The sequence below is a fragment of the Gadus macrocephalus genome, chromosome 14 (assembly GCF_031168955.1).
Source record: "Gadus macrocephalus chromosome 14, ASM3116895v1".
Lineage (NCBI taxonomy): Eukaryota > Metazoa > Chordata > Actinopteri > Gadiformes > Gadidae > Gadus > Gadus macrocephalus.
In genome coordinates this window covers 18,068,525-18,090,796 of record NC_082395.1, presented here as the reverse complement: position 1 = coordinate 18,090,796, position 22,272 = coordinate 18,068,525, and the positions used below count along the sequence as shown (strand labels likewise).

Here is a 22,272-nt window from a genome sequence, read left to right as displayed (position 1 = left end):
ACCATGCCTGGGAAAGGCTCATTCAAAATCCTGAGCAGAAGTTCCAGTGACACAACTGAGTACATAAGACATCAGCAAGATTAAACTTTCACACTGGATCATCTTCATCCAATACAAAAGGGTCTACCTGTGTAATAATACTTGTAAACAATGAATCTGCTTACAAGAAACAAGATTGCTTGTGTAATCAGAGGGAAAACATACAATGCTAAACGCAGCCAGACCAACAATTTGTTTTGGCGTGTCTTGCCGGCCAACTGGTGTAGCAGACACTTCTGGTGTTTGGTTCTGGTTCAAGTCATAAATAGGTCTGTTACTTTGCTGTTTCATAGTCATAGCACATACAAGCCATACTACTACTCCAACATTTAACTAGTAACTGCAAAAAGGTATATGGTAATCTTTGCATCTATACAATTTGCCACACTGCATTGTTGAATTGTTAGCAGAAAGTAATGCAGATATCATGTAGACTACTTTTTTGTTACATTGTTGTAACTTGTGATAGGGCTAGGCGGCTAGCTAACCCTACCCTCTAACCCTTAAAGTACTATTCTGAACTACACACACACACACACACACACACACACACACACACACACACACACACACACACACACACACACACACACACACACACACACACACACACACACACACCTGGATGAATGTTCCAGAATAGCATTTTATTGCAGGACATTATGAAGTTAAAATGAAAACTGCATTTACAGAATGAAAACTGCATTTATAGAAAGGGAAAAGGCATAGAGCTGCAGGCTAGCATACGGCACATTACAGTACGCCTCTGTAGTAAAGTATAGCTTTCTTAACACCTTAATGAGGCTCCTTTTTAGGCTAAAGTTTATTATACAAGTGCATTTCAGTTCACGTATCTCAGCAAATAATTGCAACACAAGCTCTGTAGAAAGGCTTCTTTAACTACATCAAATAAACCATCAATCCTCAGTTAAGGAAAGCTTGATCTCATCAACCCACTCCTTTGAAAAAAAATAAAGCAAGCTTTTAGTATACAACGCATATCCTGCACAATAGCACCGGCAAGAACACACAACAAAACAAACAAACAAAAACAACAACACAGGATCAGATTGTCATTCACAAATCTGTTCAACTACACGTCCACCGACAGGACGGAGTTATACGTTATGCACACAGCAGTGCTGACGGTAACTTACTCTCGCTGGTTCCTTTCAAGACAACCCCAGTCTACAGTACATCACGGGACAACATGCTCAAGACCAGAATTGCTTTGAATTCTTTGCAGTCTTGAAGCACAGACCTGCAAAACCTTGCTACATGTCAGTGACATTGTACTGTGCTTAGCACAGTAGGACCACAGAGAACCCACTACAAGAAAGACCCACCCCTCTGAGGGACTTTAAAATGATCTCTAGTTAATATACATTTAGAATTAGGTTGAGGATTCTCTCACAGAGTAGGGTGTTTCATAAGAAAATAAACAGTAGCTATGTTTATCCATTTCTAGTGGGTTGGCAAACAAAAGAAATACACATTTCCCAGAAGCAAATTCAAAATAAATAAGAAATTTTTCTCAATGATTACTCTAATAATTATTTATATATTTAGATATAAATGTCTGTATATATTTTTATATGCATTATATTCTAGATGAGGCGTAAGGACTTTGGCAGTTATGGAGAGGAGAACCGAGAGGAGGGCAGACTCCTCCCAGCCCCGCTCGGGCAATCATGGAGGTTACACGCCTGGAGACAATCTGGGGAACGATAATCTGGGGTCCAGCCGTCCTACTGGGCTATAGTAGCACTATGTCTGGGGGGAGGGGGACACCGAGCCTGGGCCGGACACCTGGACTGCTGGGGCCTGGTTTCCAGTTTAGTTACGGAGATAATCTACCGAAGGAAACATGGATGAAGCTCTTAGAGGCTTCTTTAAAGGTTGACGTTTACAGTCTGCACGATGATGATTTGTGACTTTTAGAGACAATTTTCAGCATACTACTGCTGGCCGAGTTTGTGTTTGAGTGAATAGGCCTCTGACTAACATGATTGGTCAAAACAAACATGAAGTGAAAGCAATGGAAAGGCCCCGTTCTAAAGCCTGATTTGGGGGACTAGGGTTATTAAGCCTGGAGGCTTATATGCCCTCACAGAGCACACAGCCGGTACAATGAAGGTGATTGCAAGGCTGGCAAACCGAATCTCCAAGGGTAAGTTAAACACAGTAAGTAGAGAAGAAGAGATTGGGAGGGAGGGAAACAAGCAGACTAAAAATACAATTGTCATTTGTTAATAATCGGATCACCCTCAAGCAACCAGACACGACGACGACGGGCTGTAACTGTGACAGAATTGGCGGTCCTACGGTGGGATACCCCCTGCCCCAGACCTACTGTGTCTCACTCCCTCGCCTCGTCCATGGATCATGAACCCTCTAGAACACATTCCTTCCCCACACTCCCTTCCCCTATTAAAAATATAACTATGTCGGCTTTTGCATCGTCACCCAGCCTCGTTACTCATCCCAGGGCTGGTTGCCAAACAGTAAGCAGTGCACATATGACGGACCTGGGACCCGGATCAACGCTAGCATCACAAGGCGGTACGAGAGCCAAGACGGCAGTCAGAAACAAATACATTGTTTAAAATCACATAACACACCACACCCAATGTATATAGACAACACGTGACGGCACGTAGACACGGCAGAGACAATGTATGCTGGCATGTGCTTGCGAACACAGGAACACAAACACCGGGGCCACAGCTGTAGAACCTAGCTTGCTCTATGCTCCTTTCACTTTGTAACCGCGTCCCTCCATGTGGTGGTGGCGTCTGCGCGATTAATCAGGCCCCTGCACAACAGGAACCACCACAGGACGTTCCTTCACCTGGTCAGGGGTGGTGGAGCATCTCCTGATAACCCCCCTGGTGACACCCAGTCTGTGAACACATGGTGCAGGACCTTCCGGGGAGACCCACGTAGAGTCCCAGTGTAGGGCTTCCACCCGTCCAGGGAGGCCGGTTGAGCCTCGGAGGCTCAAGTCTAGAGGGGGACGCGGGGGAGGCATGGGCCCCCCCGGGGCGGGGTCGAGTCAAACATGAAACATTAAAGCTGAACTTCCGGGGCTCGTATGGCCACTGCGGCCGGGGACCACCGGTATGCATCTTTCAACGATCGGCGGTCTCTTTCGTTGGACGCCCCCTACGCCCAGCGGCATGTTGTGAATCGCCCACATTGACGTGGACAAGGTGGACAACAAGTGTTCTGCTACAGTGACTTCAAAAACAAAGGAGAGGATCCACGACATCACTACGCACACCCCGAGAGGCAAAGATTAAGATCATTTGATTCAAAACACTTTTGTGACAGACCCCCTGGGACAACAGGAGGGAGCTTAGGGACCGTCAAGGTCCATGTCGTCGATGTCATCAATGACCCTCAGGCGCCCCCCCCCCCCTCAAGGCTCGGCCATGTGGGGGGCTCTCACCTCCACCGGGGTCCCAGAGTGGGAGAGGCCGCCGAGGCCGTCCCTCCAGCCCTCCAGAGACTCCTGTGTGTCGAAGAACTCCTCGGAGGGCACCTCCGGGGACTGGGGCGTCTGAGCGCTGGAGCCCGCCTCGCTGCCGCTCTCCCTGAGCTCCGGCAGCGCCGGCAGAGAGCCCGGCAGGCAGCAGTAGCCCTCCGGGGGGGCCGGAGGGAGCTCGGCCAGGGGGGAGCGAGGGAGGGTCCGACCCGGACCGGGTTCGCCGGCGCTTTCGCAGCGGGGCGTCTCCGGCGCGCCGGGGCCTTCCTCTGGCTCCTCCTCGTGCCCGTGTTCGGGTTGTTCTTCCAGGGCCGGGAGAGCGAGGACCGAGTGACCCAGGACCGAGAGACCCAGGGCTGGGGGCCCCGGGGCCGAGTGGGGACCCGGGGCTGCAGTCTCCGGGGCCGGGTACTCTGGTGGCGAGGGGTTCCCGAAGGTCCCCTGGTCTTCAGGAGGACAGAGGCCGGGGCCGGTCAGGTCCGGAGGTCGCAGGGCGCCGACCGTCGGCAGGCAGGAGCCGTGGTGACAGGCGTGGGCCTCCTCGCTGCCCTGGGGGCTGAGGGCCACCTTGTCGCTGAAGCTGAAGCGCGGGGAGGTGTCGGCCGTGGTGGGGGAGGAGGGTCCGGCGCTGGACACAGTGCTGGAAGGACCGCTGCTGTCTGCAGGGGAGAGAGGTGGTAGTGAGGACGGAGTAGGGTGTGGTTGGTGTATGGTGAGGGGGTGGAGGAAGTATACTGATGGAGTTCTCCACGGGTGGGTCACGACCCCGACAGCAATTTGACCTCTTTAGAGCCATCTTTAGAATGGAGCCCGGGTTTGAATGTTATTCCATGCCATGTATCGATGGCTTATTATTTAATTTAGCCCCAATTGTTAGCCTAGGCTAGTACACCTTTTTTGCTGTAAAATGTAAAATTGATTACTGTAAATTTTGGAAATAATTAAGAGTAAACCAGTTGAGAATCACTGCGATTTTTCCATTATGCTCTCTGTACTACCTCAGTGGTTGAGGTAGTACAGAGAGTATAATGGAAATCAAATAGCCCCTTCAGGAACTAAAGTATGTCAGTAGGTGGTTCTGTTTGCATTCCTCTACATACAGAACTACTGACAAGATGAGAATTGGAATAGCCATTGCACAAAAAATCTAAAATAGCCTTTTCAGCGAAGTACATGCTTATGATTTTTAAAAGTGCATCCAGTACTTAATGAAACATGTTGAAATATAGGTTGGTCAAAAGTTGGTTGTATGTTTTAAATTCATAAAATGAAATGCTTTTTGTTTGCTTGAATTTAGGTAGCAACCCAATTATTATACCCAAGAGTACCAATTGTACCCATACCCGATGTCTTTTGAAAGAACAATATTAGAAACAAAAGCCCTTCTTCGTGAACCACTGCATTGCTGAGAATCAATGCTCGACACAGTATCAAGAGATAAGGACACCAATTTGACAAGGGAACTGTCTGGCAGCCACTGCGAATCGTGCATCCCATAAATAGATAACCAACAGACACCTTAAGTGCTAGAAATAGAAACACCAAGGGAGATAGTGTGGCAAAATATCTGAATAAAAAGGCCCCGGTTGTGGAGGAGTGGTGGGACTCACACCAAGCCGGCCTGTCGGACCGGGTCTTGAAGGAGGAGGAGGACAGCACTCTCTGGGGGAGGTACGAGTCCACGTTGGGCTGGTTCTGCGTGTCAAACATGGCCGACAGAGCTGCAAGGAGCAAAGAGCAGCCGAGAGATCCGACGTGTTATAGGGACAGGCGTGATCTTTCCCAGGTGGCCCGAATTCGAGTCCCTGGCCCGTTTCTCCTTACCCTGGGTGGACCTGGCCTGTGAATCTCCGGCGTTCTCGCAGACGGCGGTGAGGAACTCGTTGACCTGTTTGAGCGAGAGCGAGTTGTGCAGCGTCTCCAGGGGGTAGATGGACGGCACCATGGAGCAGCCCTCGAAGCCTGCAGCAGAAAGGAGGATGCGGAAGAGAGAGTTGGGGCCAAACGTGGGAGCCTGTCCGGTCACGGTTAGCACTGGGCTAGCGGCCACTTGGAGCTCAGCTTATCATCCATAGTTAGTCACCCCGTTCAGCCTAACCCTGCTCTCCTGGCAGCCTCCTGGCGTGCTGGGTGAATTGGAGAAAGCATGCCCTAGGCTGGATAAATGTCTCAAAGCTGCCCTGGGTGCTACAGGTTCCTGCAAAGTCCTGGAGCTTCTATTTCAAATCAGGCTTGTAAGTCATACAAAATGTCCTGCGGACCCCGTAGAGGTGGCTACTTTAGCTGTACAGGATGGATGTCTTCATTGTGTTTCAAAGGTGTGACCGTTACAAGCCGTTTTAGAAATCTGCCTCTTCTCACATCACAAGTGGGCGAGTCCACCTAGATGTATGCTTGATAGATCAGTCTACCAGCCTCCCCAGTGGACTGTAGCAAACGTTGTTCATCCATCTGTCATCCATCTAGGTGGACACCCCCACTTGTGATCAGAAGAGGCTGTTTCAAAACGGCTTGTAACGGCTTATCACGCCTGGTGGTATAATATGTCACCTTTAAACATGGGGCGCACCTTAAAAGAACAAATACCATTTTCATTTTTTTGCCAAGCTCCCCTTCTTCTAGTCAGTCCAAACAGCAGCACACACAGCACCACACAGCAGAAGTAACAGCACCACCACACAGAAGTCAAAGCTGTTCATCCACACGACGACAGAGGGCACAACTCAGAGAGAAATCAGCCACTGTTAGTTTACACCAAACGTGAAAATCCAAACCACTCGCAAATACAACATTTTAAGAACCGCAAGAACTCAAAGAAGACGCCTTGGCTATTTTCACTTGAAAGCACATTCATTAACACATCCAGGAACAGAAATCCACATGCGTTTTTCCTATCCGAACCAGTGGAGGTGTGCCTTCAAACAATGCAACGTTAGGTGTTTGTACTCTGGAGGAAGACACACGATGCATAATAACAATGCCTTTATGTATGAACCAAAGTGAATAAAGTGGACTAAATAAAAGGAGCTTATAGCCCTATGTGTCCATGGGTATTCAGCGACGAAACAGACGTGTTTTGTTAGGGAGACTAAACTTCAATCATGCCAGTTAAAACATTAAACACATCCAAAGACAGAGGGAAGTGAGGCTACTTCGAGCTGTGCAATGGCGGGCTCACCAACGGCCTCTCGCGGTTCGCCAAAGTTCCCGGGGTTAGTATTCAAGCACAAGCTTGCATACAGCAGAACCGGCTGAAAGGATTGTCCGGCAGACGTGGAGCTCTGCTCATAGAGCCTGGCTACGCCGCGCAGGCTCTCGGTTCAACCTTCCGGAGGGCGTACAGAATGAGTCAAGCATGCAGCAGCAGCAACATCAGGCCAAGCCGGCGGCACAGAGGCGTCAGCTGCGCTCACAACAAGCCCACACCAGTCAGCAAGCAGAGGCGCCTCGATGGCTCGGAGCGGAGGAGGGAAAGAGGGAGAGAGAGAGAGAGGGAGGGAGGGAGAGAGAGGGAGGGAGTGGCCAGGGGGGGGGGGGAGGGCTGACCGTAGATATACTCTAGGGGGTCCTGGCCGGAGACGAGCCAGTTGCGGAACAGGCGCAGGTGGTAGGAGCACTGGTGAAGGTGGTGGGCTAGAGCCCCGTCCAGGCACAGGTGCCCCCCACGGCTAAGGTCAATGGAGAAGCGGTTCAACAACTGGGCCACATGGTGGTCCTCCAGGGGCTCTGAGGAAGAGGAGGGACAGGGAGGAAGGACAGAACAGTGGAGGAGGATGAGGAGGGAGAAGAGTGCAAGGAGGGGCATGAAATGGCCGAATGTGAGCTTGGGGGGAAAGGGGGGCTGGGAGAAGGCCGTGTGTGGGAGGGAAGACAAGCAGAGCATTTGGAAGGAGGATGGGAGAACTCAACGCAGGGTGGAGTCAATGGTGAGAGACAGGAGTGAGGAGAGAGTGGGTGGAGCGACCGGGACGGTGTGCGGGCTGGGCCGAACGACTGGCAGGTGTGTGTGTGTGTGTGTGTGTGTGTGTGTGTGTGTGTGTGTGTGTGTGTGTGTGTGTGTGTGTGTGTGTGTGTGTGTGTGTGTGTGTGTGTGTGTGTGTGTGTGTGTGTGTGTGTGTGTGTGTGTGTGTGTGTGTGTGATGACAACCAACAGCTTCTCTGCTGCAGGTCACACTGAAAGCCATTTGTCTCTTGACACAAATGTCCCCTATCTCCACTCAAATAGGATATTTCAAAAGCCCTACAGAAGTCATTAACTGAACCACTCAACAGGGTTGATTCTATTCATATTAGCACCATGTTCATGAGTGTTTCAAATTTTATGTCTATCTACCACCAAATTCGGATTCAAAGTAAATGTCCCCACCACTAGAAAGCCTATGTAGCCATTTGGGACAAGAGACAATGTACCCTGGGATATGTTGTCTCTGAAATTACGATTTTAATTATCGACATTTTATCGGTCTATAGCATTGTCACTCAGTCACCGCTTGAATTGGTGGCCTGCATGGAAGCTAATCATAATGTGATAATGCAGCCAATACACATAATTAATAAAATTACTCTTACTTAAAGGGGGTGGAAACTGTCACCAATCTGGCAACACTGCACACTTAGTGGTAGAAGTAATAGCGTAGTAGTATTAGTGTGGCTAATTCATTGAAGCATCCGATTCTAGCAAGCGCGATGTGCCCGGACAAAAGATGGACCGATTTCTGATCAAATAAATTTGCAAAGTCGTGTGAAAGACCAAAGGAGTGTGAAAGAATATGGGAAATGGAGACTCGGAGCATGCAGCAATCGAGAATCAGACAGCAGGTGTTTTGAGGGTACGAGCCATACAAGATGAGCATAGGAAATTTCAAGAAAAATTGACAGACAACTTTTTATATGTCCTCCATGGATCAAGCCCTTTGTGCTTATTTTGCAAACAAGCCTCTTCCGGCTCAAGCAAAGTAACTTCAGCCAACTCCTACTGAGTGAAAGGAATGACGGATATGTGTTTGAGCCAGAATACACTGACCAAAAAATCTTACAGCATAGACCACAGCAGACAAATGTGCAATGGTATGTTCCGACTTTCATAAATGCAGTATTACTAAACCACTATTTCCACTATAGTCTTCTCATGCACTTTCAGCGTATCATTCAATGAAATAAAAAGGATCAAGGTTAAGGAAATGGTCATTTATGCAGTACCGTCATTAATAAAGCAACATTTTCAGTCTTTACACATGTAGAATCAGCAAACTTAACCACAGCAGGCTCACAAAGATACCACTAAAACGTTCTGGCCTTCAAACATAAAACACAGAACTCGGGACAAAAGTAGCTAAACTAATATTGTGTCTTTCTCTCGAAATGCTGTCTAACCTGTGGACGTAAACAAGTTTCCATAAAGGCAGACTCAACTGGGCTCGACCTGCACATGCGCCACAATGCACCAGGGAGGTTAGCCGTTCACAATTTCCTACAAGTCGCGTTTGAAGTTTACTCCGAGACGTTTATGCTGGTTTTACTTCCAAAGCTTGGGACACTGATCTTGGTGTTGTCATCATGGCCAATCAATATCCACCTGTTCTGTGATGTAAACATATGCTGTGGATAGCTCAGCAGGCAACACACATAAACACTGCTTTATTGGAAGCATCTAGACTCTTAAGTTTAGCCTCAGGTGTAATATTGACTTTAAATAACTGTTTTGGGTCAGACTTTAAAAAATGTATCCATATTATACAATCATCAAAAAGTGGTGAATCCCATCTGACTCTTTTATGTACAACCAGGACACTCATCATAAGCAACACCTTCCAACAACACTTGAGATCCTTACTAAGAATGATAACACTGCTAATTGCAAACCAAAGGGTAGAAACAGAAGGAAGGAGTGGGAAGCCTTTCGCCAGAGTTAGAGTTAGTTTATCCCAAACCCTGAAACCACGCAGTCACAACATGAGTATGAAACAATGTCTTGAAAGTGCAATCTCGTGGTTAGGTGAGAGCCGCCTGGGTTCTCAACAAAGCAATCTCGGTGAACTGTCACTTACATACTCCTCCAAGAAAGTAAACAAGTTGAGATCCCCAAGGTCGAATCCTACAGCCGAGAAGGCAACCTTGATCACCTCTCTGGATATAAAATAAGAAATATACATCATGACCTGTCTGGTATTATCTCTCGCCAGCCACATCCAGGAAAAGCAATCTAGACTCATTGTAAAATAAAAACTATTCAGTGGCAATTCTGATTTTCTTTCCAAAGAAAGGTGAAAACAAAATCCAAGATAACTAACATGATTTAAACATCCTTCCCATCATTTCGGATCTTGTAATTTCAACATGTATGATTAGATATTTGTGCTGAAAAGGGTCACTAACTCTTCATGAAGTTTAAAACACACAAAAAACCAAGGAACCAAATGCCATTCAAGACAGACACTGAGTTAATGGGACAAACAATGCTTTAACCCTTTCTCTGTCAGAAAAGATTGAGCCAACATTTCCCTGTTTAACACTTATTTCGCTTTCAAATCTCGTTTTGATATGACTTGTTGATGCATCTCAAAACAGGCCGCAGTATAACTGGAGACTCGGAAACCTAACGTATACAGGGAAGGGTTAAACATTTCGCCGTTGGTGATGTTCTTGACAAATGGACTCCATTCCATCATCCCCCAGGACGACTATCACATGGACTTTATCCATCTTTTGATGGTGTTAACATGTGTGTATATTTGTATATACATACATGCACTCACTGAGAGATTTCAATCGTTGGGGGTGATGGGGACAGATTTACAACAGCCCTGATGAAGGATGTGAAACAGGGTTCCCACCTGCAGATCCCTACGCTTTGTGTGGTAATGATGTTCTCAGATCAGGGGGAAGCTCATTGAGGTCATAGATATGTTTCGATTACATTAGTTTGGAGATCGTTTGACCCAAAAATCTAAATCACGATTAAAATTTGGTTAATTGCATAGCCCTAGTAAGGTGTGCCATCTTGGGGAGGTCAGGTCATCCAGACCGTAAGAATATAGATACGATCAACTCTTAGAGCAGGGATGTTCCTGTGAGCACGCTGGTTTAAAGAACCCAGTGCTGACCTTTTGAGTGAGAGTTTCTGATTTGCTTGTAGTCGTGATACTCAAGGGGGAATAAGTAGGGTATAAGTTAGGGTTATTTAGTTTAAAGGTCCCATATTATACCACCAGGCGTGAGTGTGATTAGCCATTTTGCAGCAAGCCGTTTTAGAAATCTGCCTCTTCTGACATCACTAGTGGGCGTGTCCACCTAGATGTGTGCTGGATAGATCAGTCTACCAGCCTACCCAGTGGACTGTAGCAAACGTTGCTCATCTATTCGTCATACATCTAGGTGGACACGGCCACTTGTGATGTAAGAAGAGGCATACTTTCCGAACGGCTTTTAACGGCTAATCACACTCACACCTGGTGGTATGATACGTCACCTTTAATAGAATAGTGCTATCGGAGGTTAGATCAACTAATAGAATAGCTGTTAAACGCATGCAGAGAAAACGCACTGAGGCCTATCCTGGGGGGGAAAGGAGAAGCATCAGTCTGCGTCGATACGCACCAGAGCTGAGTGGGAACCCCCGAGTACAAATGGGAATGTGAGGCGGTGCTAAAGGAGTGAGGTCCCAACCAATGGGCAGGCTACTTTTTTTTTTGTTGCAATGTTACAAATATTAAACATCTAAAAATAATGAATTAATTATAAATGAAAACGGGAAACTATTGAAGGGTGTCGGGCCATGATGGAAACCGTGAGAAGCAAAGTGTAAACGCTTTGCAAAAGAAAAACTAATGTATTTGAGTCATGCAAGACACAAGGGAGGTGAGGAGGTGGAGATAGACTTGAAGAAAAGGGCAGACATACCATTAGTCGGATACTGTGCAAACGACACAGAAAATCGCTTTACTGCCGGCATAGACAACAACTCTGAGGGAATAAAAAACGCTAATGTTACCGTAAAACCTGAGTTACTGGTAAAAAAAAATATCCCAATCAAAATGTATTTCCTCTCATATGTGGAACATGGATTCAACTAAAATAAGCCTTTAGAAAAATGAAAAACACAAGCAAAAAAAAGGTGGATTGCTGTATTTGAGTGCTATAGGATCCACGGTGATGTGTGTCATTAGTTAGGAGGCCCTGACTTGCACTGCATTCTCAGGACTGGACTTCGATTGAATATCTTTCAAGACAGGAAGGGATGAAATGATTTCAAGAAGGGAGATGAAGAACGACGAATGAGGAAAAAGTGAGCAAACACAACCAGGGTTTGAAGACAAGCCTACGCGCCCCCCCCCTGCCTCCCTTTCGCCCCCCTGCTTGAGTTCAAACCATGGAGAGCTGTGATGGGAGTGATGGGAGCTATGGACCCAGCTAATGGGTAAAGGACATTAAGGCTCTTTTGCCATGGACTGTTAAAAGACAGACAACAATGGACACAATGTCACCCAGAGGATGATTCCCAGTTTAGGCTGGAACTTCTCCCAGTGATTAGGTTCCACCAACGCATACAAAGAAAAGGGGAGAACAAATCAAATAAAAACAAGAACAACCAAACAATTCATGTAGAGACCAGCCAATAACGAGGCCACTTATATTTGCCCTTTTTGACAGGTCAATATTCATATATATTACGATAACGGCAAGGTGGCTGAAGAGCTCCACCTACGATTTGTCTTAAACCTCTTGATTCCATCAAATTAGAAACAAGATGGAGGATGAAATAACACCAAGATGAGAGGTGACACTGAGTAAGAACATGGTGGCTGGGACAAGACAAACACTACAGTGACACCCAGTGGATGGTGGCTGTGAGGTACAAACACTACAGTGACACCCAGTGGATGGTGGCTGTGAGGGGACAAACACTACAGTGACACCCAGTGGATGGTGGCTGTGAGGGGACAAACACTACAGTGACACCCAGTGGATGGTGGCTGTGAGGGGACAAACACTACAGTGACACCCAGTGGATGGTGGCTGTGAGGGGACAAACACTACAGTGACACCCAGTGGATGGTGGCTGTGAGGGGACAAACACTACAGTGACACCCAGTGGATGGTGGCTGTGAGGGGACAAACGCTACAGTAATATCTATTGGACAATGACAGACACCACGGAAGAACAGCACATAGAGTTTGTGGCACTCATCTGTTGAGTTATCATTTTGATTTGTTATAGATGCACAAAGATATCAATGAATGTAAAAAAAATGTGTACGACTTTTGTGAACAATACACGATTGTGTTATTTTAACAGGGTGCACTTTTGATATTGTGGGGCGTACTAGTTCCGTACTGACATTGTTATTCGGCACACAGGAACATTTTACTTATACTGATGAAAATGTAAAATAATATATATTATTCAAGGATTTTAATTAAAAGTTTCATATTTTTTTTTAAATAATGCTCCAGAAAGGACGATAGAACGTGACCAACAACACTAATTTTGTAACCAAAAAATGTAAAACATTACATTTTCTGGACAAAAACATTGAAAATAGGGGATGCAAAATGATCATATGGTCAAAAACTAAACAACTAAGCACGAAAAAAAACCCACATACCATCTTTGTAGGACTGACTGCCGGAGGAGTATTTTTTGCGGTTTGTGCGTGCGTAGTCCTGCAGGTTGGGGGCGCTAGAGGAACCCCCTAGGACCGTGGTGCTGAAGAGCCCGGCACACTGAGACCCTGCCAGGGTTTGAGGAGGAAGGCCAGGGGAGGAAGGCCAGGGGAGGGGCTGGTTAGTCACTACTGCTCAACATGCAGTTATTCATCACCAGTGACTCACTGCAGCTAACCCCCCCAGAGAGAGAGAGAGAGAGAGAGAGAGAGAGAGAGAGAGAGAGAGAGAGAGAGAGAGAGAGAGAGAGAGAGAGAGAGAGAGAGAGAGAGAGAGAGAGAGAGAGAGAGAGAGAGAGAGAGAGAGAGAGAGAGACAGAGACAGAGACAGAGACAGAGAGAGAGAGAGAGAGAGAGAGAGAAACAAAATACAGAGAGACAGAAATAAAGAAGCAAATGTATAAAAAACAAAGAGAGAAAAAAGGAAACAAATAAAGGAAAAAAGCAAAACAAAGAATGAACCAACAAAAGAAAAACAAACATACAAACAAACAAACAACATAAGAACGTAAAGATCAAAGACAAACAAATAAGACAAATAAAAAAAGAAGAATACTAATACAGAATACGAGAGAATTGTTTTAATAAAAGGAATGAAGGAACCAAAAAAGAAACAACAAAAAGAAAACAAGAAACTCCACAAATAACCAAAGGAACACAGGGCAGGGCGAGAGGGAGAGCCAGGCCTGGGCCGCTGGGGGAGGCTGCGTGGCTCCTACCCTCTGACCCTCTGGGAGGCTGTCTGCAGGTGTTCAGAGACCTCCTGCTCAGCACGCACCCGCCCAGACAGCAGGATTAGGAGGCCGCTGCCGCCGAGCCAGGGGCTCGTGTGAACCCGAGCAGCCTGGAATGTGTAGGGGACCGTGGGACACTGGGACAGCGACCCCACGGCTACCCACGGGACTCAACACTTCCAGCTTTAAACTGGTTTGGAGGCAATTTGAGGGGGACTTTGTTCAAATGGGGACTCCCGATTTAGGTAAAGTAGATGCAGTGAGATAAATGTATATTGTTTAACGTATATTTAATCAGTCATTATAAAATCCTGAAAAGGGCATTAAACCCTTATGAACCACGACTTGGCCAAAATAAATTATTAAATAGCAACCAATACAAAAATGTGTTATGTGTGCTGACTATATTTATAAATTCAGTGTTTAAATGACATTTCAGGTGGCCTCGGCACCAACTGAATGAGCTGCACGGCTTCTTTTGTGTATCAATACAAATGAAAGGCTGTATGACACGGGTGCACGCACGCATACCCCAGTTGCCATGGCAACACAGCCTAGGGAGCACACAGACACCTACCTAGTCCGCTCTGCTTCATCTCAGGTGACTGACGAGTCCAGGTGGGGAAGAGACGATAGCTGCCCGCTTTAGACGACGAGATCTCAGACAGCACCTGGACACACACACACACAGACGCAGACACACACACGCACACACACACGCACGCACACACGCAGTCACAGACACAGACACACACGCACACAGACACACACACACACACACAAAGTGATTCCGATATAACTTCACTTATAACTGCACTTATGACCGGATATAACAGGATATAACTTCATTTAACGTCATCACTTTCTATGGTTGCCAAGAATACCTCAACCCACTGAAAATGAATAAGCATTATGTGAATAATGCAAACAACACGAGTATAGAATCGACCAGAGGGGCTCTCATGCTAAACACGAGACTCATAAAAAGAGAAGCCCTGTAGAAAAGGCCCCATGTTTGAAATGCATAAACCACGGCGTGACGGCGAGTCAAGGCGCCGGACGACAAGCCGAGGCCAGTCCCAGGGCGCCATATGAATGACCCCGATGTCGTCCAGGCTCCCTGATTGGCCGGGGGCCCTGGTGGCGTGCGCCTCACCTCCATGGAGCCCGTCTTGCGGTTGCGTACGAGCGGGGACTTCCTCTGCATGCTGATGGGCTCCGACAGCACGGCGGCCCCCTCGCCCTCCTCCCGGGTCAGGTCCTCCAGGCTGCCCGGGTCCGTCTGCTTCTGCCCGTTCTGGGGGGCACAGCCCGTCACCAAGGAATACATACACACACGACACATGCACCGCACCCCCCCCCCCCCCCCCTCCCCGACGCAGCAGCATTGGGGACAGAGAGGTCAAACGCCGGTGCTTTCCATCTCGCAGAGTGCTCTGTCGGCGTTCATCGCTATCAGCGAGGGCCCCGTGTGACCTGTCAAGATGACAGGATCAAACCCTCCCCCTAACCCTCTAACCCTAACCCTGCAGGAAGGGCAAACGGCTGCGCTTTCCATCTGGCAGAGTGCTTCTTCGGCATTCATTGCTTTCAATGAGGACCCGGTTTGACAATTTAGATGACAATTTAATCTGAAGTGGCTGGAAGGGGAACACGTGGCAAGCTGATTCACTCTGTCACACGCGCACTGCAATAAGATAAACCCCAACAACCCGTTCCAGGGGTAAATAGACGGATGGTTGGATGGATGGATGGATGGATGGATGGATGGATGGATGGATGGATGGATGGATGGATGGATGGATGGATGGATGGATGGATGGATGGATGGATGGATGGATGGATAGGAACTTTATTAATTCCTTGGGAGGGTTCCCTCAGGTAATTGCCCTTTCAGTAGCAGCAAACTACTGCCATGTTACAAACAGAATAGAGTAAAAAACAAGTATAAATGTGTAAAAGTACAAAATGCTAAAAATATATATATGCAGGGAAACAATATACAAGAAGAATACTATACAAGCCAATATTCACATGAGGGAGTGCTTCTACATTGCATAAAAACAGTGCGAGAAAATAGTGCATCAAAGAGCCAACTGGTGCTTGATCCAGTGTTATGTCATGCAGTAGGCGGGTGTACCTCCGAGGAGGCGGGCCTGAAGCCGAAGCCGGTGGGGGCGTTCTCCTCCTCACCGACCCCTTTGACCCCCGGGCTGAAGTGGAGCTCCACGTGGAAGCGCTCCTCCGACGAGATGTCCTGTTGAAAGGGAGGGCCAGCAGACACGCCAGATTGGAGATTGGAGAACTCATACTAGGGCTGTGCAATTCATCTATTTTTGTTTTTTTGGGTCAAACGATAATTATTAGCCTAACCCTAACCCTAGAAAAGCTGGATAATTTTTTTTTAATTATATTGAATATTTTCTTATCTAATATTTGGTGTATTTTCTGTTACAATGTGTTCTGTTACAATGTGTTTTATGGAGAGAAATGCTGAATAAATGTATCGTGTTTTCAAACTCAGAAATAATTGTTTGAATAATCGTGATTTCAATATTGACTAACATTTTTCCCTTAATCAAGCAGCCCTAGCTCATACTCCACGTTGCGTCACCTGGAGGGCATTTTCATGGAGTTGTTATTCGATAAATGACGCAACGAATAAAGGAATATACATAAATAAATTACATGAATCTGCAACAGAATAGCCTCCTGGGAACTGTCAATGTTGTCATTTCCAACGGGGTAGACCCTAATTTGATCATTTGCCATCTGCTCAGTGCCTAATTTTGTGAATGATATTTTCCAGGGTCAATTTCACATTGAAATATCAAATAAGGGCAAAATAGTGGTGCATACAGTTTCATAGACAGGAGGTGCACATAACTTCTTCATAGAGTTACTCAGTTGAGTACCAGGAGATGGTGTTTGGTACGCACCCCAGACATAGCTCCACACGTAACATCGGATCTTATGAAACGTACCCAGTTTCACAGAGGTTTTTTGCGTCACCTTTCTTTTTATCAAACTGCAGCAGCTCAACCACGGAGCGTTTGATTATCTGACAAAAGGAACGTTGCGATCAGCTGATTTTGCGCAGTTCTCCAGTGTGTGCGCAATGCACAGCGCACATGAGCGCACATTTCATTGCGCTTATCATTCGTTTCGAGCCACGGCACATCTTGGTGCCACTATTTCGAAAAAAAAAATCTTCTGCTCCGGCTCCATTTGCCTTTTCTTTGCAGGTGGCGAACGCACAAGTAGCTGCTCAATGTATTTTGTTGTTTCGTTTTTTTTCTCGATCTCCCGTAAGTTACGCAAAAGCGCAGTAGTGACACAAGTGACGTTACGCATCCCCGGTTATGGCCGCGCATGCGTACCAGTTATGTGCACCCCTGTTCATAGATACATTGTTAAAGGGGACATATCATACCACCAGGTATGAGTGTGGTTAGCCATTACTTGCCGTTTTCAAAATGTGCAGCATTGTGTCAAACCTGCTTGTAATTGCTAATCACACTCACACCTGGTGGTATGATATGTCCCCTTTAAAAGCTTTTGAGGAAAACTTTAAAGGTCCCATGGCATGCTACTTTGTAGATGCTTAACTATAGATATCAGTGGGCCCCTAACACAGTATTTGAAGACATTCCCGAAATTCAGCCGTGGTGCAGAATTACAGCCACTACGAGCCGGTCGCTCATTGAGCATTCCCCAAACGCGCCGTTTCGGTGTCTGTAGCTCTAATGCAAATGAGGAGGAGAGAGGCGGGTGAAGGAGGAGGGTGGGGGTGTGGCCCTGAGCAGCTTGCGGCCACGGAACCATGAGCTCTGTTTACAGAGTGGATGTATCGCTATGGCGAGGCGCACACAGCCTTTAGCCGTGTTCTGTAAATATTCGGGAGTCCTTGAGCTCTATATCTAAATAATATCATATTATACATAGATATTTATATCATATAATATATATTATCACGGCCAAAAGCTGTGTGAGCCTCCAGAAGATATTATGGATCTCAAAAGACCGCGTCGGGTTCTCCGACGTCTCTGGTTCTTCCACGACCACATCAATCTGAAGTGGACTGAACGACGACATGGAGGAGAAAGGGATTGTTGACCGCGATTGTTGAGCGCAATTTTCTCCCGTCTGAGCCCCGCCGCCACGGCAGCGGGCAGCGGGCAGCGGGGCTCAAGCGGGAGACAATCTCGGGCAACAATCCCTTTCTCCTCCATGTTTTGGTTCATGTACTTCAGGGTGTCAAAGCCAAACTTCTTTCCCCCAATTCCTTCTCAACCATGGCTGAGATAACCCCCACCTCGAGTCTCTTTGTGGAAATACCAGAGACGAGAGTCCGACGGGTTATGCGCCATAACACCAACAGCAGAACGGTTATACGAATAAAGAAGTGTAGGCCTACAACACATGCGTTACAGTCCTGGAGCTCTGTATCTAAATAATATCATATAGCCTAATAGGCCTACACATCATGCAATACATTTTATCACGGCCAAAAGCTGTGTGCGCCTCCAGACGATATTATGAATCACAAACGACTGCGTCGGGTTCTCCGACGTCTCTGGTTCTTCCACGTCCACATCAATCTGAAGTGGACTGAACCGCGAGCTGCCCGGGCAGCGGGGCTCAACGATGGCTGAGATAACCCCCACTACAGTCTCGTTGTGGAAATACGAGAGACGTCAGAGAACCAACGTGTTATGCGCCATAACACCAACAGCAGAACGGTTATCCAAATAACAAAGAAGTGTACAACACTTACACACAATACAGTGTGTGTAATCACACACACACACACACACACACACACATGTGGTGCTCGCAAGGTCTTAGCTCATTGTCTCATTGGCGGGCCAAATTCTCTGGGCGGGAAAGGGCAGAGAAAGGGGAGGTAGCTTGGCCCCTTATACCGACATATAGGGCCAAATTCCAAATCAGTGAGCTTTCATTTAATCAAAGGCGAGCAGAACACCTAGTGCTCGTTTTACACCGAATGCAAATTTTAGCCACTAGGGGGGCCATAGGCAGGCTAGAGGAACACATATTAATGTTAGAAAACCTCATAAAGTGAGGTTTTCACACCATGGGACCTTTAAGGGAAGTAGAACCCAAAAGTATACCTTTTTGTTGTCCTCGTAGAGCATTATGACGATCTGGGTCATGTAGTTGAGTTCAGAGATGGCACTGAGGTAGTCCATCGCACGCTTCCACTGCTGGTCCTTCTCTTCCTAAGAGAGACACACAGACACACAGGCACACAGGCACACAGGCACACAGGCACACACACACACACACACACACACACACACACACACACACACACACACACACACACACACACACACACCAACACTTCAGTCTAACTTTCATCAAACAATCCACTTCTGGTCCCTATTTGCAAAGGTGCAGGTCTGAGTGGGTGAGTTTTTTTTTGGCAAGTCAGTGCAGGTGGGTTGTGTTTGGGCGAGGGTAAGGATGAGGTGTGTGGTTGAGGGTTAGGGTTAGGGTGAGGGTAAGGGTGAGGTGCGTGAGTGAGGGTAAGGGTGAAGTGTGTGGGTGAGGGGGGTAGTGTGAGGTGTTTGGGTGAGGCTCAGGGTGAGGTGCATTGCAGGGCTCACATCCAGCAGACCCCCGTAGCGGAAGACGCTCAGCAGCGAGTGCACGTGGCTCTCGCTCGTGAAGTAGAGGCGGGTTCGGACGTGGCGTCCGGGGGACATCACGCCACGAGAGTACCTGAAATATAACAAAAACACAGTCAAACCGTTACACAGACATCTCTGTAGCCTGTTGACGAGGGCTGAACGATTAATCAAACTCAAACCGACATCGTGATGTCATACAACTTTGGGTGGGTTGGGGGTCAGTGTTGAGGGGCTTAATGGAAAGAGCAGTTTAAATGTTGACTGCTTCAAATGTTGTGTTGGTCAAACTATAGAATGATTTATTGCTTGTTTAGTGAATAATACAGAACATGAGGAACATTAAAAAGAAAAATCCCATCCCAAATCGCAGTCGCAACATCGCAATTTGATTATTTCCCTGAATCGTTCCGCCCTACTGATGACCAGCATTGGGAAGGATTTTGTTCGAGGGAAAACATGAAAACAATAAATTGGCACACATTGCCAGCTGTCCAGTTGGCCCAGGTAATGAAAATATAACAATGCGAACGGTTCATCTCAAACCTCAAAGCACTCCTTATTACAGAAGAAATATTCCCAAACAATCCTATTTCGATTTAGGTGGTGAATGAGGCCTTGCAAATCTATTGAATACAACAATAATGGACTGCATTTATATAGCGCTTTTATCCAAAGCGATTTACAATATTGCCAGACAGTCACCCATTCATTCACACATTCACAGTGGAGTCAACCATACAAGGCTCATCAGGAGGGGTTCGTGCCTTGCTAAGGTACACCTCGACACGCGGAGGTTCGGACTACCAACCTTGCGGTAACCCGCTCTACCTCGTGAGCTACTGACACCCCTAATGTATTTCTCATCCAACACTGCTGCTTCACAGACAAGCGACAGAGGTGTTTTCCCCCGACAGAACCGACAGTCCTCAGGCCCGGGCCGGCCCTGGAGACTCACAGGGGGTGCAGCTTGTTCACCGACTCGTCCTCGTGGGTCCTCTGGAGGTCCATCTGGATCTTGCGCATCAGCGGCAGGCAGAACGCATGGGCGATGTCCAGCTTCTCCGCCTTGTTGATGCCGTATTCCTGACAATCACACAATCACACCACACATTAGGGCTGCTTGATTATGGAAAAAAATCATTATCACGATTATTTTGGTCAATATTGAAATCAAGATTATTCTTAACGATTATTTTTGAGTTTGAAAACACTCTACCCTTAAAAAAATACACAAAATGTTCAAATAGAAAATAATGTACAAATATGTATCAAGCTACAGATTTCCATTAAACAATTAATGAATATTAATATTTTATTAGTTTGGAGATTGTTTGACGCTCAGATCAAATTAGTTTAATCGCACAGCCCTACCACACATCACTGGGTTTGTGTTTGTTGTCGGTCTCGTCTGTGTGTGTACCATTGAGAAGGTTCTCAGGGCTGAGTAAATCTAGAGTGTAGCTGAGATTTAGAATGCTGCGGCGATGTCCAAGGTTTTGAAGACATTATAAAATGATAGCTTGACATTCAAAAGCAACCTACAAACCGCTATTGTTTGTAGCTAGCTATTGCATGTTAAGCTGTCATTTTTATGCAACGCGCTACTACAATATATAATCATGCGGTGAGGGCATTATCCTTATCAGTGCGTTTCTAGACTTGGATTTACCCATAGGAAGGGTAACTGAGCATCAAATGCGTGTTTACAGGAGCACTCTTCTATGCACCCGAACACAAGGCCCTACCACACATGTTTGGAGGGAAGGGAAAAGCAATAAGCCCGCAGGGGGATCAGGCAGAAAGCACTAACACACCCCGGGTTCACACAGATAAGATACCATACAAATGGAAGGGTTGTGACTGATTTCATTGTTGTTTGCTGCAACAGCCCCACACAACATTGAAATCTTTTACCAGTGGCTTTTATCCAAAGCAACCGAGCAGTGAATCAGTCTGTTGTTGTTGTTGTTGTAGTTTGAGATACATGTATTTAATGAGCAAGGTCATGGCATCTTACTCCAGGACACCTACAGGCAGGCTGTGGACTTCATCGGGGCTCGATACTGGCTCCTTTTTCCGGAGAAAGTCAGACAAAACTGAAACACTGCGCTGCAGCCATAGACCCTGTCCTGCGTCTCTTAGAAACAATCACGTTATCCAACACACAGGCCTCGCTTGTCCTCCTCCCTAGACTGGGTACCCCAAGCCCGTTCTGTCGGCGATTTGAATTTGCCCTGCAACCGGGGCTGGAGATGAGCAATTATTCACTTCCTGTTTCCGTTCCGCTTTAACTGGAGCCAATCGGCAAGCTGGCTTTTCCCCCTGGCGCGCTATTGGCCAGTTTAACATTGGGGAGGCTTGCAATTGGCAAGCAGCCAATTGCGAACAGAGTCGTTTGAACTACGCCTGTTGATCACGCCTCTTGTGCTGAAGCAAATGACAGCAGCCTCTCCAGACCGACGTGCAATCTACGATGGAGCTCGGTCTGGCCACAGCCAGGCTACCGCCTCCCCTCACCTGGGGGATGACGATGTCGGCCAGGGCCCGCGAGAGGCGGAACAGCTCCAGCGTGTCCTCTAGGCCCAGCGAGCCGTTGTGGATCACGTCGTACTTGACGCAGTCGTAGATGTCGGGGATCTTGCTGATGTCGTAGCGGCCGCTCTTCATGCGGAAGTCCCGCTCCAGCTTGGACC

The 22,272-nt window shown here is 47.1% G+C and overlaps 1 protein-coding gene across 5 annotated transcripts in view; it reads right to left on the bottom strand.

The window, feature by feature from the left end:
• Positions 1-665: 665 nt before the first annotated feature.
• LOC132472510 (inositol hexakisphosphate and diphosphoinositol-pentakisphosphate kinase 2-like) overlaps positions 666-22,272 on the bottom strand; it is a 40,188-nt gene continuing 18,581 nt past the window's right edge. For 2 of the 5 annotated variants that reach the window (XM_060072156.1, XM_060072155.1), the window contains 13 exons: positions 22,097-22,272; positions 20,535-20,662; positions 19,556-19,670; positions 19,058-19,165; positions 16,063-16,179; positions 15,079-15,219; positions 14,500-14,593; positions 13,132-13,257; positions 11,426-11,488; positions 7,073-7,252; positions 5,351-5,488; positions 5,137-5,247; positions 666-4,185 (listed from right to left, as the gene is read on the bottom strand). The exon at positions 22,097-22,272 is cut by the window's right edge and continues 48 nt beyond it. In XM_060072156.1, the coding sequence (XP_059928139.1) occupies positions 3,461-4,185; positions 5,137-5,247; positions 5,351-5,488; positions 7,073-7,252; positions 11,426-11,488; positions 13,132-13,257; positions 14,500-14,593; positions 15,079-15,219; positions 16,063-16,179; positions 19,058-19,165; positions 19,556-19,670; positions 20,535-20,662; positions 22,097-22,272 (2,222 nt within the window). In that variant the 3' untranslated portion in view covers positions 666-3,460. The remainder of the gene's footprint in view (positions 4,186-5,136; positions 5,248-5,350; positions 5,489-7,072; positions 7,253-11,425; positions 11,489-13,131; positions 13,258-14,499; positions 14,594-15,078; positions 15,220-16,062; positions 16,180-19,057; positions 19,166-19,555; positions 19,671-20,534; positions 20,663-22,096) is intronic. The other 3 variants (XM_060072157.1, XM_060072158.1, XM_060072159.1) reach the window with 3 other exon arrangements.